General features: G+C 42.6%; 1 protein-coding gene across 1 annotated transcript in view; it reads right to left on the reverse strand.

Annotated features, from left to right (window-relative positions):
- Positions 1 to 26638, reverse strand: part of dyrk1b (dual-specificity tyrosine-(Y)-phosphorylation regulated kinase 1B) — a 156856-nt gene that overhangs the window by 42886 nt on the left and 87332 nt on the right. The window contains exons 3-8 of the mRNA XM_056285878.1: positions 20426 to 20545; positions 17019 to 17207; positions 11321 to 11468; positions 8934 to 9083; positions 3871 to 4007; positions 1345 to 1491 (exon numbers count right to left, since the gene is read on the reverse strand). Of these exons, the coding sequence (XP_056141853.1) occupies positions 1345 to 1491; positions 3871 to 4007; positions 8934 to 9083; positions 11321 to 11468; positions 17019 to 17207; positions 20426 to 20545 (891 nt within the window). The remainder of the gene's footprint in view (positions 1 to 1344; positions 1492 to 3870; positions 4008 to 8933; positions 9084 to 11320; positions 11469 to 17018; positions 17208 to 20425; positions 20546 to 26638) is intronic.

The following is a 26638-nucleotide window of genomic DNA, read 5'->3' on the forward strand; positions in this document are numbered from 1 at the left end:
ACCCCCAATCAAAATACCTTCCCGCGCCCCTGGTCGGCATAATCTATATTTTCAGGCAGAAGCTGAGAACTCTGTACATTCACAATGTCCCGCCTGCGGCCACCCTGTCTTTACACCTTTTTTTCTTTTCTGTTCCCCCCCTCCCTTTTTTTTTCCTCTCCTCCCCATTTTACTTGGCCAATTACTCTACTCTTCACATCCGGCTTCCCACCCGCAGACATGGCCAATTGTGTCTGTAGAGACGCCCGACCAAGCCAGAGCTAACACGAGGATGTGAACCGCTGACTCCCATGTTGGTAGCAATGGAATAGACCGCTACGCTACCTGGGCGCCCTTTTTGTCCATCCATCCATTATCCAAACCGCTTATCCTGCTGTCAGGGTCACGGGGGATGCTGGAGCCTATCCCAGCAGTCATTGGGCAGCAGGCAGGGAGACACCCTGGACAGGCCGCTAGGCCATCACAGGCCCTTTTTTGTTTCTTTGGCAAGTAGGACATCGAACAAGGGGCCTCAAAAGACCTCTGCTGTTTAAAAAGAGTATCGCGATTCATTTTTCATCTCACTGATTTGAATCGTCACATATGTGTATCGGAAATTTACTGTCTCGCGAAGTATTGTTAATTTAAATGAATTGCTAATGTAATTGTTTCTATAATTGACGTGTAACAACTGTCCATGGTGACCTGCCCTACGTTACACAGACCAGTACAGACTCTCCATTAACTTGTTAATCAGTCGTCATGGACAAATCAGGGTTATAATCAGTCTTTAAATCATCTGGTGTGTTCCCGGCTTAACACGCCCACATAGACAGACTCAGTATTTCACTGAGTAGTTGAGGCTGGTTGGAAGTAATGATTGAAAATAATTATTTTATGCTTTCAATGAAAGAAAAATATCATGTGTATTTCCTTCTTAGGTGCCAGAGATGCTTTGAAAATGAATGTAAGATGACTGCAGGAGCTCTTTGAGAAACAGATAGCTTGTCAGTAGAAGACAAAACAAGAAAAAGAATAAGTCCATACTAATGAAGCATATTCCTTTTCCTTGTCATGCTTAACTTAATCTGCAGGTGTATACACATGCTTGCATCACTTTCTGATGAGTCTGTTCTATCTTTATTACTTGTTATTAATTTTACTTTTAATTTTCAATGTTCTGTGTCATGCATTCTGTGGAAAGAACTTTGGGACCAACTTCTTCATTATAAATGCATTGTAACTGAATTAACATGACCACATCCTGGAACAAGTTTTACTCTCAAATAAATTTGTCAACCCAAGCAAGAATATTGTTTATTATGTTTTGAGACCCACTGTGACTGCATCTTTCTGTGTTTGTACCTCATTGGATCCACTAAAGAGGGGCTCTCCAGTGTGCATCTCCACCAAAATGCAGCCAAGAGACCACATGTCAATGGCCAGATCATATGGCATACCCAATAAGACCTCTGGAGAACGATAGAATCTGCTCTGGATGTACTGGTAGATCTGGAGAGAGAGAGGAAATTGGGGAAAAAATTGAAGATAATGTGAAGAAATCAGAGAGTGATGAAGGAGGTATGCAGTAGAGGAGAGGTAGGGGAAAGAAGGTAAATGAGACAAATGGGGAGAAAGAGATGGGGGGATAGGAAGAGGGATGAGAGTTAAGGAGACGAGAATAGAGAAGGACAGTTGGTTTCAGTTGAAGTTGAGGGTCAAAACAGGAAGAGCAGGCTCATCTCCATTGTACCTGTCAACACCCTTAAACAGCAAAATAAAGTCAAGAAGTTAAATAACAAATGGCAAAGCAGGTAACATGTAATTCATTTAAGATGTCCATAACCTCCCGCCACGGATATTATCCCCACCATCCCCATTGTAGTTTTTTTACAAAACCAAAATTGACCACTGAAAACAACCGCAACAAATCCAAGGTTTTTTAAAGTTACAACAAAACTTTTATATTTTTATACCAATTTGACCTTGGATAAGTTGAAGTCAGATAAGTCCAGAGCCCTCTTAACCAGATCCCTCCCATCAGTCCAGTGCTGTGTTTCATGCTGTTTGCAGAGGAGCCAGTCTCGTGGGGCAGGACAGCAGTGCTGCACTGGACTCTGCAATCAGACCCGTACTACCAGGCTGCACTGGACTCTGCAGCCAGACCCGTACTACCAGGCTGCACTGGGCTCTGCAGCTAGACCCGTACTACCAGGCTGCACTGGACTCTGCAGCCAGACCCATACTGCCAGGCTGCACTGGACTCTGCAGCCAGACCTGTATTACCAGTCTGCACTGGCCTCTGCAGCCAGACCCATACTACCAGGCTGCACTGCTGGCCACACCCCAGTCTTGATGCAACAATAAGGTTTTTTCGTTTGACACCTGAGGAAAATCCTTACTACAATGTCATGGTTGGAGTGTGGCCAGCAGTTTAACCTTGTTGTCAGGTTCACCCTGCACAGCCCATGTGACTTACTGTTTCATTACTCTTTCACTCAACTCATAGTGATGCGCAGCTTGACTCAACGTTTACAATAAGTCATAAGGAATGTGTCGGTGATTTGTTCTTGGCAGGCATTTGTCTGAAGCAGGAAATTTATTTGTAAACCAGTAAAAGTGAGAGCATATTTAAAAATGTCTGGAAAATGGACAGACCTAGAAACAGTCTGTGCAGAGGATGTCAGTAGGCCACTGTGTAACAACCTACAGTCATGTGAAAAAGCTGAAATGTCAATAAATAATGGTAGAATAACTGATGCTGTAGTTAGCAATATAAAAGACATTTTCCACAAGTAGAGAACGAGACAGAAGGCACTGTCATGTCAAGTATGGACAAAAGTGTGTGGATAGAAGATGTGTGAGCAGGGGTAATCCGGACGGGAGCAGAAACATCATCCCACAGTACGTTATCTTACTGACTTAGTGAGGTTTGAATGGATGGCCGGTGGATTAATGAAAAAAAAAATGTCATGCCTAGATAAGGGTATCTTTTTTTTTTTTATCTAGAAAATTCTTCCTATCACTATTTCCAATTCAAGAGCTAATGACAGGGCAAAGTAAACTGACTGTCATACACCAGGCTGCAGTCATCTGACAACCTTCTGAAGGGTCCATGCAGTTAAAAAATATACATACATAAATAAAAGAACAAAGTAGCCTATGTGGAAAATGTTACGATTTTTATATTTTCAAAACATAACAACACATTTAATGAAAAAAAAAAAACAACATAGTGAAATAACGTTTAATGTTTAATCTTTCATTTTTAAAATGTATAATACAAAAACCCTCATTCTTCATATTATTTCAGTGGTAAATGTCCAGTTGCTGTACCATGAGCATGAACAACCTACTGCTTAACTCAGGCCCATCGCCATGTGCTTCACTCTAAGTAGTGAACCCGTCAGCTGCTTCCGCTCAGCTAAATGTGTTACGTCCGCCTACCCACAGCACCCCCCGCTGCATATCTGTTGTAGAAGCATTGCCACTGCTGTATTACTGCACAGGGCTAAACGCACAGATGAACCACTAGTCTGCAACTATGCAGCGTCGACTAGTTGATTATTCTGTTTTCTATCACCATTACTACTATTCTTTTTGGGAGGAGTTGATGACTAGTAAAATGCAGCAGCTCATATATATATATATATATATATATATCATATATGAGTGTGTTTTTGTATGTATATTGTTCCCCATACTTATTTTACATTTTTTTATTCTATCTTATTTTATTCTGTGTACCAACAACGCCAAGCTACATTGCCATGACATGGCAATACAATTTCTAATTTTTATTCTGAGGTAGCAAGAGTATCTCTGTTGATTCTGTATTTAATTTCCAGCATGTATCTCGGTGTATTTTGTGTTGTGTTGCTTATTGCTCACCCTCTGTCCAAGCTGGCAAGAGGATCCAAAGTCAACTATCTTGATGGCAGATCGTTTGGGGTTACACAACAGGATGTTCTCTGGTTTCAGGTCACAATGGATGATTGACAGCTCTGGAGTGGCCAAGAATAATAATGCTATAACCCCCCCGCCACACAAACACGCACGCACACACACACACACACACACACACACACACACACACACACACTGTGTTATTTTGGTTATTATTATGACTGTGCGCTATGGTGATGAATATGGAAAAGAGGCATGGAAACTTATAAATCAAGGTAAATTATCCTACCATGTTTATCTGACACGTGCTTAACAGAAGAGATGGCCTTCTCTTCTGCTAAGCACACGTGTCAGATAAACATAGTTGAAATATTTTTGAGCAACTCTCATATACATTCATAACAGCTTTCTTGAACACATTAAATCTACTCCAGTTGGGTTTAATACAAACCCCAATTCCAATTAAGTTGGGACGTTGTGTAAAACGTGAATAAAAACAGAATACAATGATTTGCAAATCCTTTTCGACCTATATTCAATTGAATACACTACAAAGACAAGATATTTAATGTTCAAACTGATAAACTTTATTGTTTTTTGCAAATATTCACTCATTTTGAACTTGATGCTGCAACACGTTCCAAAGAAGCTGGGACAGGGGAAACAAAAGACTGGGAAAGTTGTGGAATGCTCAAAAAACACCTGTTTGGAACATTCCACATGTGACCAGGTTAATTGGAAACAGGTGAGTGTCATGACTGGGTATAAAAGGAGCATCCCCGAAAAGCTCAGTCATTCACAAGCAAGGATGGGGTGAGGTTCACCACTTTGTGAACAACTGCGTGAGCAAATAGTCCAACAGTTTGATAACAACGTTGCTCAACGTACAATTGCAAGGAATTTAGGGATTTCATCATCTACAGTCCATAATGTCATCAAAAGATTCAGAGAATCAAGAGAAATCTCTGCACGTAAGCGGCAAGGCCAAAAACCAACACTGAATGCCCGTGACCTTCGATCCCTCAGGCTGCATTAAAAACCAACATCATTCTGTAAAGGATACTAGCACGTGGGCTCAGGAACACTTCGGAAAACCATTGTCAGTTAACACAGTTCGTCGCTACATCTACAAGTTCAAGTTAAAACTCTACCATGCAAAGCGAAAGCCATATATCAACAATACCCAGGAACCCCGCCGGCTTCTCTGGGCCCGAGCTCATCTGAGATGGACTGACGCAAAGTGGAAAAGTGTGCTGTGGTCTGACGAGTCCACATTTCAAATTGTATTTGGAAATCATGGATGTTGTGTCCTCCGGGCTAAAGGGGAAAAGGACCATCCAGATTGTTATCAGCGCAAAGTTCAAAAGCCAGCATCTGTGATGGTATGGGGGTGTGTTAGTGCCCATGGCATCATGGGTAACTTACACATCTGTGAAGGCACCATTAATGCTGAAAGGTACATACAGGTTTTGGAGCAACATATGCTGCCATCCAAGTGACTTCTTTTCCAGGGATGTCCCTGCTTATTTCAGCAAGACAATGCCAAGCCACGTGTTACAACAGCGTGGCTTCGTAGTAAAAGAGTGCCGGTAGAAGACTGGCCTGCCTGCAGTCCAGACCTGTCTCCCATTGAAAATGTGTGGCCCATTATGAAGCACAAAATACGACAACGGAGACCCCGGACTGTTGAGCAACTGAAGTCGTCCATCAAGCAAGAATGGGAAAGAATTCCACCTACAAAGCTTCAACAATTAGTGTCCTCAGTTCCCAAACGCTTATTGAGTGTTGTTAAAAGGAAAGGTGATGTAACACAGTGGTGAACATGCCCCTGTCCCAGCTTTTTTGGAACGTGTTGCAGGCATCAAATTCAAAATGAGTGAATATTTGCAAAAAAACAATAAAGTTTATCAGTTTGAACATTAAATATCTTGTCTTTGTAGTGCATTCAATTGAATATAGGTCGAAAAGGATTTGCAAATCATTGTATTGTTTTTATTCACGTTTTACACAATGTCCCAACTTCATTGGAATTGGGGTTTGTAGAAATCAAGCATTTTAACACATCATTTGTTGGCTAAAGAGGGCACATTATCATTGATGAGAGAAGAACATATCAATTAATAAAATTCATGTCCTTAAAAGGGGACGTTAGTCAATGTTAGACACCTGGACAAGTCTACTGAACAGGTGGAGGATTAGACAGCATGCTATAAAAGTTTTCCAAGGCATTGTGTCTCTCAAGTGAATGGACCAAATTCTGAGAAAATTCCCTTAGTGACTGACAGTTGGATAATTTCATTAGTTACTAAAGAATGACATTCAGATCAAGGCATGGCCACAATTGGAAAAAAAAACACCCAATAATAATAATAATAATAACATAGTAATAATCATAATAATAATAATGATAATGATAATATCCATCCATCCATTATTTAAACCGCTTATCCTGCTCTCAGGGTCATGGGATGCTGCAGCCTATTCCAGCAGCCATTGGGCAGCAGGTGGGGAGACACACTGGATAGGCCGCCAGTCCATCACAGATAATGATAATACAATAATAACAATAACAATAATAATAATAATAATAATAGGGAGACGGCATACAACACTCAACCATGAAGGAGAAGATTCGGAAAGAGTACCACAAGAGAGTGCGTATGGTACCGAAGAGCGAACTCAATGCGACGAACAGAATTGAAGCTATCAACACCCTAGCAATACCTGTAGTGACGTTACAGCTTCAACAGCATCAACTGGAAACTTAACGACATCAAGAGACTAGACACCAAGACAAGAAAGATGCTAACCATGGAGAAGATGCACCACCCAAAAGCAGATGTTGACAGGCTGTACCTACCAAGAGCTTCAGGAGGACGAGGCCTAGTCCAACTCAAACTGACCTTCAAGAGTACCACTATCGAGCTGGATGCATACCTGACAAAAACAGATGACCCACTCCTCCGAATAGCAAAAGTTTCGGAGAGTACTGCTGGCGTCGTGTGTGGCTGCCACTTCTCCCTCTCGTAGCCCCCCTTCCCATCTACCCCTGTATGTCTGTGTTATGTTAATCTGTTGTCTTGTTTCACCCCATTTATTGTAAAGCAACTTTGAGTGTTAGAAAAGCGCTATATAAGTTTAATTTATTATTATTATTATTATCAAAACTTCAGATCTACTCCATCAATAAAGAAGCTGCCCAATTCAAGAAAGAGCTTGATATCCCAGAAACCCCACCAACAGAAAATGAGGCAATTACCATCTACGCCAAACAAGTCAAGCAGAAGGCAAACCACCATGGCCAGCGGCAATGGAAAAAAACCTGGGAGGACAAAGCAATGCACAGGAAGTACCCCAAAAAGAATGAAAGACGCAGACGTGTACCAACAAAAGACACACCAGTGGCTGAGGAGCACCGGGCTGAGAGCAGAGAACGAGGGACTGATAATCGTTGCACAAGACCAGAGCCTGGCAACCAGATCCTCACATCATCGCATCATCAAAGTTGGAACAGACCCAAAATGTAGAATCTGTGGAATATACGAAGAAATCATCGACCGCATTGTCTCAGGCTGTCCGGAACCGGCAAAGACTGAGTACATATATACAGGCACAACAAGGCAGCAACATACCTGCACTGGAAGACCTGCAAGAGTTACAAGATCAAGACGACTGAAAAGTGGTACGAATGTACGCCAAAAACGGTCACGGAGAACAATGATGTCACCATCCTGTGGGACATGCCCATCCACACTGACAGAGAGATAAAAGCCAACAAGCCCAACATCGTTATCAGGGACAGGAAGCAAAAGAGGTGCATGCTCATCGACATGGCAATACTATCCGAAAAAAACACCTCAGTGAAAGTCACAGAGAAGCTGACCAAGTACAAAACCTGGAGATTGAAATCGACAAGATGTGGGATATGAAGACCGAAACAACACCAGTGGTCATCAGAGCTCTAGGACTCATGAAGGAGGGAATGGAAAAGTTCACCAACCATATCCCAGGCAACAACAACATCCATGCAGTCCAGAAGATTGCCCTTCTCGGAACAGCCCACATATTATGATGAGTACTGTCAATCAAGTGACATCTGCCCTATAGTGCCTCAGGTCCATAGTTTGGACCCGGCTCTACAGGAGGTAAAACAGGAAACACGAAAGAAGTAATAATAACAATGAAAATGCAGGCCTAGATTTGATTACCATTCTTGTGAAGCACTTTTGTGCTTATCAGTGAAATATGTATCAAGGTCACTACAGGGTTTTCAAAGCTCACGTGATGCCTGCCACGAGTCTCAGAAGTGAACCAGCGCCCCTTGCCACATTTGCTGGGGAATAAGTAGATGCTATGACATAGCATTCTGGGTAATGAAGTATTCCCGGTTTATGGAGCGCAAAGCTTATTTGGGAATAAAGGCAGCATTTCACTGGGTCTGCTGTATTGACTTAGAAATTCTTTTTAAAATGGTCTCTTTAGAGTCCATCAACTTTGCCGAAGTGAAATGCTATAGCAGGTAACTTCCCCTTTAATAGTATGAAAGTGAATCCTCATGAAAAATGACTACCGAGAAGAAACTGACATCATAGCATGACTTCATTTTCATTGTATAGCAAAGGACATTTAGAGATTAACATGAGATTATGAGATTAACATGTGGAACCAGCCCGTGTGCAGGTCTGTATCCATGTTTGTAGGTCTGTATCCGTGTGTGTAGGTCTGTATCTGTGTGTAAGTCTGTATCTGTGTGTGTAGGTCAGTATCTGTGTGTGTAGGTCTGTATTCATATGTGTAGGTCTGTATCTGTGTGCGTAAATCTGTATCCATGTGTGTAGGTCTGTATCTGTAGGTCTGTATTCATATATGTAGGTCTGTATCTGTGTGCGTAGGTCTGTATCCATGTGTGTAGGACTGTATCTGTGTGTGTAGGTCTTGTATCTGTGTGTGTAGGTCTGTATTCGTGTGTGTGTAGGTCTGTATCCGTGTGTAGGTCTGTATCCGTGTGTGTAGGTCTGTATGTGTGTGTTTGTGTATAAGGCACCTACCCGTACAGAGCTGCTGGGCGAATTTCCTTGTCAGGTTGAGGGAGACCCCTCTAAAGTTTGTGTTCCTCAGCAGGTCGTACAAGTTATAACTTAATAACTCAAACACCAAGCAAAGGTGGTTTCTGAACATAAAGTGACGCTTCAGGTGGACTAGAAACAGCAGAGAGAAAGAGGGGTATACACATGGGATATACACAACAAATACATACACGGAAAAGGGGAAGTGATAGAGGCAATAAAGGGTAAGAAATGGTAGGAAACAGGTAAAGGGCAAGGGGAAGAACAGAGGGGTAAGAGGGGTAAGGGAAAGAAGAGACAAAAAGACAATTCATTTAGTGATAAGAATATATAACATATATAACATATGACTATAGCTAAACATATTCTGAACATGTATGTACAAATATGAACACTGATTGCTTTTATAAAATGCTTAAAAGACATGATTTGGTAGCTGCTAGCACAAGGCCAACGATCCACAAACCATGTGTGTAACTGCATGTGTGTAACTGCAAGTGTTTAACTGCATGTGTTTAAAAGCATGGGTTCAACTGCTACTGTGTGATCCCATTCAGACCCAGCATTAAAACGCATCATGAATGATGTGATCACAAGTGGACAGCTGTAAATACAGGTGTGAACACGCACGGTGTGTCCTGAACACATCTGGAGGTCCATCACTTTAGGTGCACGTGGCCTGGGATGCATAGTGTCCACATATGTAATGTTGTGTGAATGCACGTGTCCACAGTGAAGGACGACCTTGTCGTCAGTGTAAATACACACATGTGGTTGGGAAGTGTGGGACAACAGTCCGTTTCAACATCATTTCTATGATGGCATGTGACATGAATGGGAGTTTGCAGGGCAGGAATAATAAAACTGAACTTATGTTGTAATTTCAATACACAATGTTTTCTTGACTGCTAACAAAGTTTTTGCCATCCTATGATGTGTACAATTCCCTCCTTGTTTGCTCTTTGTGTCCCGTGTGGTTTACACTAAGGGAAAAAAAAATCTGTCCAGAGTGTTAATGTGCATGGAAATTAAGGGGACAAACAAAGTAGGGCCAAAATCTCAACTCAAAATCCCGGCGTTGCATAAGAAGTCCAGTTTAGTCCTGTAATAATAATAATATAAGAAATTATTGTAATAATAATAATAGTGGGTGGGATGAAGTTATTTCTGTAGGTTCAGTTGGGCTAAGACATGACGGGACCATTTTTTAATGGGTTTCTGACAGAACGGGAGTAATCTTGTGACCTTGTCCACAATATCTGAACATTTCAAAAAGTCCATATATCAACAGTGCATCAAACTTGTGAGTATGTTGTAAAAGCGAAGACAGAATGGACCGTGGTATTACTATATTACTTAAACAGAAGCTGTATGCATGTTATATGCTTACTTAGCAGGGACCCAAGATCTGATCAAAGTGGCCTTAGGAGAAGCATGTGAGACGCATTGTAAGGCCAGGTGTGAACAGCAACCAGTCTCACCTGCATCCACACACAGCCTGCATATATTTGGATACACAATACCAGGTCTGAACAGGTGCAAAAACCCATTTTCAAGAGTGGGAATCTCACAGTACAGTCATTTATCATATATATATTTTTTTTCCAATTTTTTGGGGAGGGCTGCAGACTACCACATGCCTCCTCCGATACATGTGGAGTCACCAGCTGCTTCTTTTCACCTGACAGTGAGGAGTTTCGCCAGGGGGATGTAGCACGTGGGAGTATCACGCTATTCCCCCCACTTCCCCCTCCCCCCTGAACAGGCGCCCTGACTGGCCAGAGGAGGTGCTAGTGCAGCGACCAGGACACATGCCCACATCCAGCCTCCCACCCGCAGAAACAGCCAATTGTGTCTGTGGGGACGCCCGACCAAGCCGGAGGTAACATGGGGATTCGAACCGGCAATCCCCATGTTTGTAGGCAACGGTCAACTATTTGTAGGTCAACTATGCTACCCAGATGCTCCCTAGTCATTGTTTCTGAAGTTAAATTTTTTTTTTATGTGTTAAGGTGTCCCTACATTGCCGTTTAGTTATTCCGTTGTTACATTTATTCATACATGTCAGCGCTTGACAGATTTATATGCAGTGTGTGTGTGTGTGTGTGTGTGTGTGTGTGTGTGTGTGTGTGTGTGTGTGCGTGTGTGTGTGTATGCGCATGTGCGCCTGTGTGTATAAATCTGTATTAATCCAAGATGAATCTCATATTCAAATTATGCTTTTGTAAGTCTGTTTTAGAACAGAGTGGCTCCACAAATGCATTGAATAAATAAAAGCCACCATCAAAGAAAAAAAAAGTGTGTGTGTGTGTACGTGTGTGTGTGCATGTGTGTGTGTGTATGCATGAATGTGATTAGATACATCTTACCTATATAATATTTCATCTCAGTGTCATGCTTGTTCATGAGCTCCAGCAGTCGGAGCTCAATCTGTGCCTGGTTTAGGAACGCCTTCTTGTTTTTAATAATCTTAATGGCCACCCATTCCTGCTCATGGTGGTCATATGCTTTCACCACCTGCAGAAAGACATTTAAAGTAGGGTTAACGATGTGTTTCTCATTTCTACTGGCCAACCATTCCTGATCATGGTTGTGATAGGGAATGACAGAATGATAGGCCCAGATTGTAAATTTGAATTGTGAAACTTGGACACAAGCTAGGGGTGATAATTGCCGAAGTCTGAGAGCCAGGGTAACAGACAGCCAGTCTGGGTACCCTGACTCTAGGACAGGGCTGGCTATTGGCAAGGACCTCACGATACAATACGTATCACAATAAATGGGTCACGATATGACAGTATCACAATACAATGCAATATGATACATATTGCGATACACTGTAAAACTCTACACAATTTACTGAAATTTAAAAAATACAGCTGAAAATACTACTTGCTGTGTACCACCTTGGTAGTCTAATATTTACACATATTATATTTTGATAACTCAGCAGACAAATTGAGTCAAAATAGAGGGTTTTCACTCAATGGGGCTGCATGCAGCTGTAAGCTGACAAGAAATCAACAAAGCATAAGCGTACATGCATCTTCTTCCATCCAGGTGCCTAATAACCAAAATCCAGGTAACAACAAAATCCAGCAACGTTGCTGTGGCATCCTCTAAGGTGGCAGATGATGAGTAGAGGATGTAGTGGATAATTTACGCTCTTTGTCATGGTCAGTAAGCTCCTCTTCCCGATTCGTTCAAAAACGTTCATATATAATTAGGTTAGCACCACAGGGCGATAATCGTTCAACACCTTTAGTGATGGAACATTGGCCACTGGAACAACTATGAATCCTTTCCATAACACAGGAACTTTATTCTGTGATGATGAGAGCTGGAAAATAAAATGTGAAAATGCCACATAAGAACATAGCACAGTTTTGAACTAGCTGGCTGCTGATGCAGTCAACCCCATGACTTTTCCTCACATTTGTCTGTTCAAGAGTTTTCCACATGTCCATTCCATCAATCTGGATCTGACTGCCTTCTGAAGCAACTCTAAATTCAGCCAGTTCATCACTAAAATTATGGGAATCAAATCTCATGTAAAACTGGTTTAACTCTTCTACCAGGACGTAGTCAGACTTATCAGGGTTAAACACCCCTTTTTCTCTGTCATGACTTCCCACCATGGATTTGATTTCCCTCCAGGTGGAACAAGAATTGCCATTCTTAAATGCATCCTCTATCTTGTCTTTAGACCAAATTTTGGCCAGCTTCAATTCCTTTTTTCACCAACTTCTGAGCATCTCTTTGTTGGTGACTGTCACTCTGTTGGAAGGCTAGCTTTTTCTGATTGAGAGTATTTCTGAGGGAATTACTGACCCAGGGCTTATTATTAGGGTACAATGTAACTGTCTTCCTGGGAGTAATCATTTGCTCACAGAATGTAGCTTGATACAGTGAAAGTCAGTTCATCTAAGTCAGTACAAGAATCTGTAAAAACATCCCATTTGATGCTGTGAAAACAGCCATTCAAGTCCATGAATAGCACCCTCTCTATCCACGCAGCAACCTCTTTGCATGCAGTTTTCCCTCTCTTGAGGGCTAATTGATAGACCGGGGCTCTTCTGACATAGTTATGTTCAGAAGAGCCTAATGGCACCAATGTACAAGATTTACAGACTGCGTTAATGGTGCCATAGCACAAGACTAGCACTTCACCATATGTTGTTGGACAGCTTACAAATGCATAGAAATGACCAAGGGGCTTCTTAAGACTACAAGTGTTAAAATCACTGAGTATAAAATGCAGAGCATCAACCCAGCAACTGAGGATGCACAAGCCAGTGCATTCTTGGTACCAGTCCCAAGCCCGGATAAATGGGGAGGGTTGTGTAAGGAAGGGTTTCCGGCGTAAAACCTTTGCCAAATCAAATATGCGGATGATAAATCAGATTTCCACTCTGGATCAATCAAGGCCCGGGTTACCAATGACCACCACCGGTACTGTTGGCCAACAGGGTGTCGGTGGAAATTATGCTACTGTTGGGCAAAGGAGAAGGAGAGGTGGAAGGCAGGTCCAGAGGCAGCGGGAGAGGAGGAAGGGTAAGAGTGTGAGGTGAGAGTCGGAACTCTGAATGTCGGCACTATGACTGATAATGGGAGAGAGCTGGCTGATATGATGTAGGCCTTAGTCCCCTTCCACCTGGAAGGGAGTAAGGCCAGGAGCATTAGAGGTGGGTTCAAACTCTTCTAGCATGATGTGGATATAAGGAGAAATGGGGTGGGGGTAATTTTGAAGGAAGAGTATGTCAAGAGTGTGCTGGAGGTGAAGAGAGTGTCAGACAGAGTGATGAGTATGAAGCTGGAATTTTATCAGCGCATATGTCCTGCAAGTTGGGTGTGGGATGGAAGAGAGGAGAGAGTGTTGATTTGAGCAGACTTCAATGGGCATGTTGGTGAAGAGAACAGAGGTGATGAGGAGGTGATGCGTAGGTATGGTGTCAAAGAGAGGACTATGGAAGGGCAGATGGTGGTGGATTTTGTGAAAAGGATGGAAATGGTTGTGGTGAATACATATTTCAAGAAGAGGGAGGAACACAGGGTGACGTACAAGAGCGGAGGAAAGTGCACACAGATGGACTATATCTTATGTAGGAGGTGTGATCTGAAAGGGTTTGGAGACATCAAGGTGGTGACAGGGGAGAACGTAGCTAGGCAGCATCGGATGGTGGCCTGTAGGATGATTTTGGAGACCAAGAAGACAAAGAGAGTGAAGGCAGAGCCAAGGATGAAATGGTGGAAGTTGAAGAAGGGAGAATTAAGATGGAGGCATTAAGACAGGCACCGGGTGTTAGTAAAGCACTGCTGGATGGCTGGGCAACCAATGCAGAAATAGTGAGGGAGACAGCTAGGAAAGTACTTGGTGTGTCATCTGGATAGTGAAAGGAAGACAAGGAGACTTGGTGGTGGAATGAGGAAGTACAGCAAAGGATACAGAGGAAGAGGTTGGCAAAGAAGTGGGATAGTAAGAGAGATGAAGAACGTAGACAGGAGTACAACGAGATGTAACGTAAAGCAAAGAGAGAGGTGGTGAAGGCAAAGGTAAGGGCGTATGGTGAGTTGTATTAGAGGTTAGACACTAAGGAAGAAGAAAAGGACTTGTACCAATTGGCTAGACAAAGGGACCAAGGTGGGGAGGATGTGCATCAGGTTAGGGTGATGAAGGATTGAGATAGAAATGCGCTAACATCAGAACAAACGATGAGAGTGTGTTGAGAAGGTGGAAGGAGTACTTTGAGGGGCTGATGAATGAAGAAAATGAGAGAGAGAGAAGGTTGGATGATGTGGGGATAGTGAATCAGGAAGTGCAGTGGATTAGCAAGGAGGATGTGAGGACAGCTATGAAGAGGATGAAGAGTGGAAAGGCAGTTGGTCCAGAAGACATACCTGTGGAGGCATGGAGATGTTTAGGAGATGGCAGCGGAGTTTTTAACTAGATTGTTTAACACAATCTCGGAAAGTGAGAGGATGCCTGAGGAGTGGAGAAGTATACTGGTACCGATTTTGAAGAATAAGGGCGATGTGCAGAACTGTAGCAACTACAGAGGTATAAAGTTGATCAGCCACAGCATGAAGATATGGGAAAGAGTAATAGAAGCTAGGTTAAGAGGAGAGGTGATGATTAGCAAGCAGTAGTATGGTTTCATGGCACAAAAGAGCACTACAGATGTGATGTTTGCTTTGAGAATGTTGATGGAGAAGAATAAAGAAGGCCATAAGGAGTTACATTGTGTCTTTGTGGAGTTAGAGAAAGCATATGACAGAGTGCCGAGAGAGGTGTGGTATTGTATGAGGAAGTAGGGAGTGGCAGGGAAGTATGTCGAGTGGTGCAGGAAACAGTGTGACAGAGGTGAGATGTGCGGTTGGAATGACAGATGGGTTCAAGGTGGAGGTGGGATGACATCAAGGATTTGCTCTGAGCCCTTTCTTGTTTGCAACGGTGATGGACAGGTTGACAGACGAGATGAGACAGGAGTCTCCATGGACAATGATGTTCACGGATGACACTGTGATCTGTAGTGAGAGTAGGGTGCAGGTTGAGGGGAGCCTGGAGAGGTGGAGGTATGCACTGGAGATAAGAGGAATGAAAGTCAGTAGGCGCAAGACGGAATACATATGCATGAACGACAGGAGGACAGCGGAATGGTGTGGATGCAAGGAGTAGAGGTGATGAAGGCGTTTGAGTTTAAATACATGGGGTCAACTGTCCAAAGTAACGGGGCAGTGCAGAAGAGAGCTGAAGAAGAGAGTGCAGGAGAAGAGTGGAGAAGAGTGTCAGGAGTAGGTGGAGAAGAGTGTCAGCAGTGATTTGTGACAGAAGGGTACCAGCAAGAGTTAAAGGGAAGGTTTACGAGATGGTTATATGGTTTGGAGATTGTGGCACTAATTAGAAGACAGGAGGTGGAGCTGGAGGTGGCAGAGTTGCAGATGCAAATACCTTAGTTGGGAATAATGAAGGACAGGATAAGGAACGAGTATATTAGAGGGACAGCTCAGGTTCGACGGTTTGGAGACAAACCAAGAGAGACAAGATTGAGATGGCTTGGACAAGTGTAGAGGAGAGATGCTGAGTATATTGGGAGAAGGATGCTGAATATGGAGCTGCCAGGGGAGAGGAAAAGAGGAAGGCCAAAGAGGAGGTTTATGGTGGCCCGTGTGACAGAGGAAGATGCAGAGGACAGGAAGAAATGGAAACGGATGATCCGCTGTGGCAACCCCTAATGGGAGCAGTGGAAAGTAGTAGTAGTAGTAGATAAAATGCGGGCCATCAGGGGAAATGCTTTGTTAATGGTTCACAACTTTAACAATGTTGGCTGTTACATTTACCATGTTGGCTCTAGGATGAATATAATCCACTGTCACAAATACTTGTGGAATTTCTTGTGGCAAGTAGAACGGGCGCAATGAAATGGATAAAAGTCCGATGTGAGGGCTACAAATAGATTCCCTTACTATGACCATCTTACAACAGTGTGAATTACCATACAAGTACACGCCCTCTCCCTGTGCTTTACCAGTCAGCTGTGTGTCACGGTCAAGCAGGATGGGCTGACCAAAGACTTCGATTTCAAAATCCTGGCTCAAGTCATGATCTGTTAACCAGGTTTCAGTCAATGTGATCACATAAGCATTCTTGTACTCTGATATGCACTTCAACTCGCCAACTTTATTCCTCAATGACATATTTTTTGGTTTATATTCTCCATCTTCTTCTCCATTAACTTCTATGTGACATAACAAATAAGGGCTAAGACTTTAATCTACTATCTTATTTCAAACTTTGGGAGGTAACAGTGAAATCTGAAAAGTGACACACACACCTCAAGGGTGTTTTATTCTAAAATATTTACATTGTTTTTTGCAGTATTTGCTTAATTATACAGGATATTTTTTTTAAATTTAGTTTTACTTCATTTTGTTTTTGCCAAAACAAATGTATAAAGGCAACATAACAGGGAGTAAGTACCCTGGAGCTGGCACAAAGTTCCAGATTTATTTGACCAAAGTTTGTTAACTTGGAGTTGAGGTTGTTTCCACTTTGCTCCCTTGACTCACCTGTCCAAATGACCCCTTGCCAATAAGTGAGTCTATCTCATAGCGGTCCAGCCACTTTTCTCCATTTTTGACAATGTAGTCATAGTTGTCGTCATCATAACCATCATTGTACACTTTTCTCTCCTTCTTGGTGCTGCTGTCCTCTGGGGGGACCTGTTGGGCCCGGCGTTTTTTCTTAGTATAATACACCTGCAGTGGATAGGGAGTAAGGAAAGAATAGTATTGAAGAAAGGCATCTTGGGCCAAGCACCAAGGAAGTTCTTGTTCAATGTCAGTTTTACAGACTTACCTGAAATTACATTTAAGTACTTCTCAAACTCTTTTACACATGGACAATAAAATGGTGCTGGACCAACATGGCATGCAAAACCATGCAACATTTACAACATGCAAAAAAGATACTTTTTCAGAAAGAAAATATAAGGAATCTGCATTCTGGTCTGCTTTGGAGATCACACATCTGGTGATATCTAGTGATTCCTTTCATATGTAATTTCTGTTTGTAATACAAGAGTATCCAGTAGAGTGCAACCTGAAACAGAAGACAGACTACGACATGCAGCAAAAGGTTGTAAACCAGATTAAAACCCTTTTTGCTATCATGGACAGTCAACCCAAAGAAAAAACTACAAGCCAACACAATCCAATCTTTTGTTTCATGTAAACAACTGTATTCTCCAAAGGAGTTGAATCAAGTGCAACTGGACTTGGTATATATCCATGAAGACGTTTCGCCTCTCATCCAAGAGGCTTCCTCAGTTCGTGCCTTTCTGACTAGACCAAGCTAGTCTGACTGGCTGGTGATGAAACTCAGAATTTATCCTCTATGGGTCGTTGTCAGAGCTATTGATATGCGTGGCTCTTTGTGATCCGATGTTTACCAACGCCCGTCGCTAACAGGGCCATAGATATGAGTGGCTCTTTTGTGTACCGATGTTTGGCCGCGCCCGTCGTTATCGGAGCTATTGATATGCGTGGCTCTCCTGTGCTCCGATGTCCAGCCGCGCCCGTCGCCATCGGAGCTATTGATTTGCATTTGTTTAGCAGCAACGGTCGTTGGGGGTGTTAGTTTCGACTTCATTATTCAGTGGTCATGAGAGTCGTTGGAGCCGTTAGTGAGCGACTGTTGTTCTTGGAGGCTAGGCTTCTTGAGTCTCCTGGGTAGAGACGAAAGGACGGCATTGTAAGTGGGAGATAGGTGGTGTCGCAGACCTCCTCCTCTGTTGAGGGATGGTTTTTCCAGTTTCGCATAGATGGCTTCCTTCACCCCTATTTCAAACCATCTATCTTCTCTGTCCAAAATGTGTACGTTGCTGTCCTCGAAGGAGTGTGTCTTCTCCTTTAGGTGTAGATAAACTGCTGAGTCTTGTCCTGAGGAGTTTGGCCTTCTGTGTTGGGCCATCCGTTTGTGTAGTGGTTGTTTGGTTTCTCCTATGTATAGGTCAGTGTAATTCTCATTGCATTGTACGGCATACACCAGATTGCTTGGTACACGGTCTTTGGGATGAACCAGTCTTTGTCGGAGTGTGTTGCTGAGTTTGAAGTATACCAGAATGCGGTGTTTGTTGAAAATTCTCCTGAGTTTCTTGGAGACCCCAGAAACATACGGGATGACTGTGCTATTCCTTCTGTTCATTTTCTCCTCATCGCTTACCTGGTTGGTCTTTTTGGAACGTGTTGCAGTTTTTACAAAGGTCCAACTGGGGTAGCCGCAGGTTTTTAAAGCTCCCCTCAGGTGTTTGTGTTCTTCTCGTTGGGCCTGAGTGCTGCTGGGCACATTGTCAGCTCTGTGTTGCAAAGTTCTGATGACGCTCAGTTTGCGTTCCAGCGGATGGTGTGAGTCGAAAAGTAGATATTGGTCTGTGTGTCCAAGAACAGCAAACTGTTGTTCTTTACCTCTTCCCTTGTGAACTTAATGTTCTTGTCCACTGAGTTGATGTGTTTGGTAAACGCTTGCACCTCTTGTGTTTGGATTTTGACCCATGTGTCGTCCACATATCTGAACCAGTGGCTCAGAGGTGTTCCTCTGAAGGAGTTCAGGGCCCTGTGTTCTACCTCTTCCATATATAAGTTGGCCAAACATCGGTACACAAAAGAGCCACTCATATCTATGGCTCTGTTAGCAACGGGCGTTGGTAAACATCGGATCACAAAGAGCCACGCATATCAATAGCTCTGACAAGGACCCATAGAGGATAAATTCTGAGTTTCATCACCAGCCAGTCAGACTAGCTTGGTCTAGTCAGAAAGGCCCGAACTGAGGAAGCCTCTTGGATGATAGGTGAAATGTCTTCACAGATATATACCAAGTCCAGTTGCACTTGATTCAACTCCTTTGGATAACCATGACCTGGATGAATGAGAACATTCACAGACAAACAACTGTATTCTTAGGGTGCTTTCACACCTGAACAGTTTAGTCCGCTCTAATCGAACCCTGGAGCGTTTACCCCTTGTTGTCATTCGTTTGGGCAGGTGTGAACACAGCAATCACACTCGGGTGCAGACTAAAACAACCATACTGAGACCTTGTTGAAGAGGTGGTCTCAGTCCGGTTACAAATAAATTCTGATACGGTTCATTTGTGATATGAACATGATCCAACCTAGATCTGACCCAACTGCAGGAAGCATTGCACATTTTTTAGATTAAACCAACTCCCATCGCACGTCTTCTTCATGTAATGCGAAGAAACACAATGTTCTCTAGCCGTCGCCTTGAAGTGCATTCAAATGTGCCACTCTGCTCGCATATTTTTACTTGGTATATGGCCCCAAACTATAACCATGATTATGACCAAATGCCAGTTCTACCAATGAACCATTTTGGATAGCTATCCCGGAAGAAAAACAAGCTCTCCTTTCCCCGCCTACCAATCCCGTGACATTTCTGACCAATGAACGGAGTGACAGCTCCCACTCAGCTTTTGGTGATATATTTTGCTTCACTTGAAATGTTGCCATGTGAAATCAAACTGCACCAAAGTGAAAATGTAACAAAGTAGCAACTCATGCACTGACTCGGACCAACACAAACGGACTGTAGGTGTGAAAACGCCCTGAGGCTTCCAGTTGTTACCAGAGTCAGAATCACTAAGTTATACTTTATATTCTAATAGAACATTTAGTTCTTTAATGACTCTTGGAAACAACTGAAGTGATATTTTTTGAGGCAAAATATATGTAACAGCCTTCAGCCCATTTAAGCACACTGTCCATTTTTCCTAAAGGGGGGGGGGGTAAATAAATATTTTCTAAAACAACATCTCAATGTTCTTCTGATGGTGGATAATATACTAACAATGGTTTGAACTGGTCACTGGTGCACAAGATTTCTTTTAGATGTTGGAATAAAAGAAGTACAGGTGTGTGTATCTTAGTGTGTCAGAGATGTTAAATGTTTCCCACCTCATTGATGTGCTTATAAGTCTTAATGAGGTCAACAGAGAGTTTCCTCAGTGGAGCACTGGCCGGGTCTCTGAAGCTGGGGGGGATCCTCCGCTGGAGTATGGTCATATCAGACAGCACCTGGAGAGGACATTCCAGACAAACATGGTTGGAGTATTTATTTACACACACATGAACTAGGATAATGTGGGGTAGGGATTCCAAGTCTTTACACTCGCAGGTATGCATGTATGTACGTGTTACAGGTGCACGCCACCATGCCCAGAGTGGTGGCATGCATCTGTAATCCAAGTCACCGGGAGGCTGAGGCTGGCGGATCGATTGAGCTCAGGGGCTCTGGGCTGCAGCGGACTGGGTGTCCGCACTAAGTTTGGTATCGATATGGTGCTCCGGGGGGAGCCCGGGACCACCAGGTCGTCTAAAGAGGGGTGCAACAGAGCAAGTCAAATGCACTTATTGTAAGGCGCCTTTGATAAAAGCGTCAGCTAAATGACTGTAACGTAATGTAATAATGTATGTATGTGTGAAATGATGGTTTTTTTTGTTTTGTTTTTTACAGAGAAGGACAGAAAGACAGGATTAACAATTATACAGCGTATTCATATCACCCAGTAACTTGACAGACAAAAAAAAAGATAGACAAATAAAGGAGTTGATAACAGAAATACTTTTGCATGTAGCATGTAGCTGTAAAGGTTTAAGGTTTGTTTTCTCAGTAAAAACTGTTAAACAGCAGTGCACCTGGTAAAAAACTCTACTTCTATCTTTAAGTTCTTCTTGTAGGCATCAATGCGGTTATCTAATTTTAGGGCCGAGGTGATTTTTTTTGTCTTTCATCATTTACTTCTCTTTCGGTGATCTCTGTGGTATGATTTTGTGACGTTATTTTCTAGGAGGTCGCCGTATTGCTCAGGTTTTAATTTGTAAACATTAGTGGTTTTGTTGGCATCAATGAGGAGCATATCATCTTCTTTTATCTCTTTTGAATCATCGTGCAATTTCTTCTGGAGTGTTTTAGTTGATGGTTTAAATTTGATGTTTTTAATCATTTCAAGCATACCACCTTCAAAGAGTTTCAATTCAGGGATGGACGGTGGTGATTTTGTAGATTTGAATCCATAATTTTGCTTGTCAATTGGTTTATCTTCCAGATTTTATATATACGTATATATATATATATATATATATATATATATATATATATATATATATATATATATATATATATAATTGAGCTGGGCTTGGACACAACTGTGTTTTTTTCCACGACAAATCTGTGCTGTGTTATGCCATAAAAATTGTGGTTTCTTGTTCATTTTCATTGCAGCAGCCTGCTTGTATTTGGGAGTTGACAGTGAACAACTTTGGGTTGACATCTTGTGTTGGCCTGACTAGAACAGGGCTGTGGAGTGTTCACTGGATGATGTCACTAGAGACTGATAAAAGTTAAGGGGAAAAAATCAACTGAGTTAATGAAAATTAAATGTTACATGGCCATAGATACATATTTGATCGGTGGACAAAGCTGCACAACTAGAAAGAGTATTTGAACTAATCAAGCAGTTGAGGCTGTGTGTTTAGCGTAAACTGCAGCTGGAACCGAAAAACAGCTTGACTACAGTCTAAGAAATGCAAAGGTTTGCCAAACATTTCTGCTGAACTGGGTGTGATGGGGACACAAGATACAGATTTTTTTTTTCTTTGGAAAAGATTAAAAAGACAAAGTAGGAATACAGGGAGGTCAGAAATCACAATAACACAAGTGGACATAACGGAAAAAAAAAACTTGTGCCTGTTAAAAGCCATGGATGTAGTGACATGGATTTGGTGACATGGATGCAGTGACAGGGCGAGGGTGGTTTCAGACGCTGCATTGCCAACACAGCTGCTGAACTCCACCATTCAGCCAGGTAACATTCAAGTTGCATAAGGGAATGCTTTTATTATAAAACATTACCTTTTAATTGCTATTAGTGCTGAAATTACCCCCCCCAGCCCAAGTTGAAAAAAAAACTTGATACACCAATTTACCTTTTGCCTATTAATGGATTGCTGAGCATATCCTGTGTTTTTCCTAAAAATCTTTCCTGCCACACAGGATGTTCCATATTTTCCTAATGTGGATGTTATATTAGCTATTCACACTGAAATTGATATTTGTTGGTTATACATATGATATTGGAAGTCACAGTGTTTGAAGCTATCATCCACATGAAACAGAATTTTGGGAATTGCAGTCAACTACAACAGCATGCCGCTTTGTCTGCCACCTTTGGGTGGGAATTCCTCACACTAACGATTCCAAAAACGATTCATTAGTGTAAGCTGACAAACAAGCTTAAGAATTCATTGATTTTTTGCTCGGGGAATCTTGTTCTTGCACGTTTGTTAACTCATATAGGTTTAGTTAACAAAGCTTCAACCAAGTAGCCTACAGCACTGCCACCTGCCCACAGATCTCTGTCAGCCTTTCTGATCATCTGGCTGGATAAAACTTCGACAAAAAAACTGCTATTTGACAAATGTTACCTTACGCCAGGCAGCTAATGTTAAGATAACTAAATCTGTGATGGCCAAAAATGGTGTATTATTAGTTTCGATAAACATCACAAGCATGCTGGCATTCTGAGAAGCTAACTCTTATGTCTAGCTAACCCTGGCAACGCTATATCAATACATGAATGTTACTTTCTTCTGACATGGGTGAATAGACAACAAGAATTCAGGGGAGGAAGAGGAACATGGTGAAATCCAACCCTTCCTACTGCCCCTGACCCTGATGCTGATCCCAGTCCCTGCTGATCCTTCCAGAGTCATAGGAAGGTTATCTCAGATACCCAACTAACCTTCCGTTGGAGATAGGCATGTTGATATAGATCATCAGGGTGGGAATTTAACTCCATGTATGGATCTGGCTACTGCATACACCTGCATATACTACTGACTGTACAGCAGGAGTGTCTAAGGTAATGGACCTGAAAATGGTTATATCAAACCCCTCTTCATTTGGCTCTAGATGACCCTTTCAGTAGTGTAAATCCCCTTGTGTTGTTACATCTAGGCAGAAAACATCAACCTAGGATGTATAAAAGGGTGTGTATGAACTACGAGCTAGGCAGTTGATAACTGTACATTTATCCACCTGTATTTGATGCACTATTGCTAGATGTTTCTAAAAATTGCGTGTGTTTCCGCCCTTATATGCAAAAGAATTGCTGCACTTGTGGCAACAAGAATGGTTAGCATCAACTCTATTGACGTACAACCACACTTCTATTTAGTTCTCCCTCCTGCGCACGCGCGCGAGTGTGTATCAGAGAGAGAGCGGTAGAGAGCTGGCCCCACCCCTTGGCTCACACATACGACAGACTCCGAGAGAGAGAGATCTCTTCTAGATTGGGAATAGTGAAAATGCATCATAGATGCATGTCTTGATCTTATTACAGACTAGAAACAGAGTTGGCGAGATAAAAGGTGCAAGATAACGTTTATGTAGCCTAAATAAATGGGAAATCTCTAATACCAGTAGCAGAACCATTAATGTCAAAGCTTATCAATACTACGGTCCTTAATAACTCATGCCAAATTACACGTGTACAAAATGTACAGTACACAACAGCTAAGAGTCATGATCTTCACCATTTCTACAGAACAGTTATTCCTCTTCATAAGGCACTGCCACCTTCTTTGAGCCTTCCAAAGGCGTGCACCTCAACTCTTGCCAGGTTGACTTCCTCAATGAGGACTATTTGACGGTCAGTCTGTCTTCCATAGTCTGCAAAGGGCTTCAGAAGCTATTAGAGCAATGAATAGGCAGCATCTCCAATGATGAAATGATTCACATCCTCACCACAAATGGGCTTTGTAGCAGAAGGGACGAACAGGATAACACAGCTTGTGCCATGTTGTCAGCAGCTCTGGCAACAAGGCACAGCACTGCAGTGTAGAACTCTGGTGCAGTGCCACAAAGTTGTTGCACTAACTCCAAACATATGTGCTACACACTAGTATTGTTAAGTGGTTGCCAGCTCTTACAGGGCAATGGCAATCCATTTCGCTATAGGGATGCACTTGCACACCTGTACTGAATTCTAAATCAAGAGGATAATTTACCCGTCTTGTGTGTTTTTGTTGTGCCTGATCTGATCTCCTATCCAGCCCAAACTGTCGTCATCTTTTTGCTGCCAGATCCATTTATATAAAGTTGCCACAGGAACTGAATTTATCTCGCTTCCATTATGTCCTAAAACGTTTTGTACATAAAACCACAGGTTTGATAATAGAAAAGCAACATAATAGCCTGCCAACCCTACATCCCTCTCATAACAAGTTAGCATGAATGTTTCTTATAATTTGCTACTGATTAGTGGTGGCAGAAACAGCTGATAATCGTGTCCTATCAGTCACTCTAATCACACCAGGCCAGTAAGTCTTTGTAGATGCATTTCAGTCATCGATAGATTTAAACCTCTCCTGAATACCATGCCAATAAACTCAGCCCGTTGAGCTCTCTATGTAATGGAAACACCTCAAGAACCAACTGGGCCTTATTTGGCTCAATCTTGCAAGGGCCAACACAGAACAGTTCTGTGTAGCTGAGATAAGCTATACTTGACCTGACAAAACATGACTTTGCGCCATAAAAGCTTAAAAGGCGTGTCTTCCTGGTCTCATGGTTACTAATAGAGAGGTGAAATGTAAGTTGAATGTAACCAATGTAGTTTTTGCCACTAGTGGCACTACAAAACAGTGGCTCCTTGTGTTGTTTGTATCATATCTTCTTCCAGCACGAGCTTGAGGATGCACATGCACGCCAAGAGCATGGGGTGATGTATTACACATATCCACAGAAAAAAAACACCAAGAAGAGAAACTACCAAAATGCAAACTGAGCAGCATCAATCAGAATCTGAATCAGAATCTTCAGATATAGTATACAAAAGGATTGATTTATACAGGTGAAATAAGAGATGATAAAGTGCAATGGTGCAGAGAATATAACAGAGATGCTGAAATAAATGTTAGCAGGTTATTTACATAACATGCCTGAGGTAGATGGACATGGCAGAGTATACCAGTATACATACAATGTACAGTACAGTATATACAAACTGGTTGGATTTATTTGACAGTGTTAAGCATTCATTTGGATGATAGCCCGCAGAAACAAACAGTTTTTATATCTGCTTGTTTTGGGGTACAGTGCTCTGTAGCACCTGCCAGAGGGAAGGAGTTGGAACAGGTTGTGACCAGGTTGTGATGGGTCTGCAGTGATGTTGTCTGTCCGTTTCCTGAGTCTGGGGGTGTATAAGTCCTGAACGGAGGGCAGGTTGGCACCAATGATTTTCTCTGTAGACTTAACTGTCCATTGTAGTCTGTCCCTGTCCTCTTTAGTGGCTGATCCAGTGATGACAGCGATGGATGTGCAGAGGACAGACTGGATTATTGCAGTGTAGAACTGAATGAGCAGTTCCTGAGGTAGGTTGAACTTCTTGAGCTGGTGGAGAAAGTACATCCTCTGCTGGGCCTTTCTGATGATTGTGTCTATGTTGGATGCCCACCTTAGTTCATGGGAGATTGTGGAACCCAGAAATCTGTAGGTTTTCATTGCAGACACCATGCTGTTGAGTATTGTGGGGGTGGGATGGGGGGCAGTGTTGGGGGGCTCCTCCTGGAGTCCACTGTCATCTCCACTGTTTTGAGCATGTTCTGATCAACCTCCTCTGTATATGCACTCGTCACCATCCCGGATAAGGCCAATGATGGTTGTGTTGTCCGCAAACTTAAGGAGTTTTACAGACAGGTCACCTGAGGTGCAGTCATTTGTATAGAGGGAGAAGAGTAGAAGGGAGAGTACACATCCCTGGGGGGTGCCAGTGCTGACTGTCTGGTTGCTGAACGTGATTTTCCCCAGCCTTACCAGCTGCCTCCTGTCTGTTAGGAAGTTTGAATCCACTGGCAGATGGGGGCTGGTACAGTGAACTGGGTGAGTTTGGAGTTGAGGATATTTGGGACAATGGTGTTGAACGCTGAGCTGAAGTCCACAAACAGGATCCTTGCGTATGTCCCTGGGGAGTCAAAGTGCTGCAAGATGTAGCGCAATCCCATGTTGACTGCATCCTCCATTGCCCTGTTTGCTTGGTAGGCAAACTGCAAGGGATCAAGCAGGGGACCTGTGGTTTCCTTCAGGTGAGCCAACACCAGTCTCTCAAA

The sequence above is a fragment of the Lampris incognitus genome, chromosome 9, assembly GCF_029633865.1.
Source record: "Lampris incognitus isolate fLamInc1 chromosome 9, fLamInc1.hap2, whole genome shotgun sequence".
Lineage (NCBI taxonomy): Eukaryota > Metazoa > Chordata > Actinopteri > Lampriformes > Lampridae > Lampris > Lampris incognitus.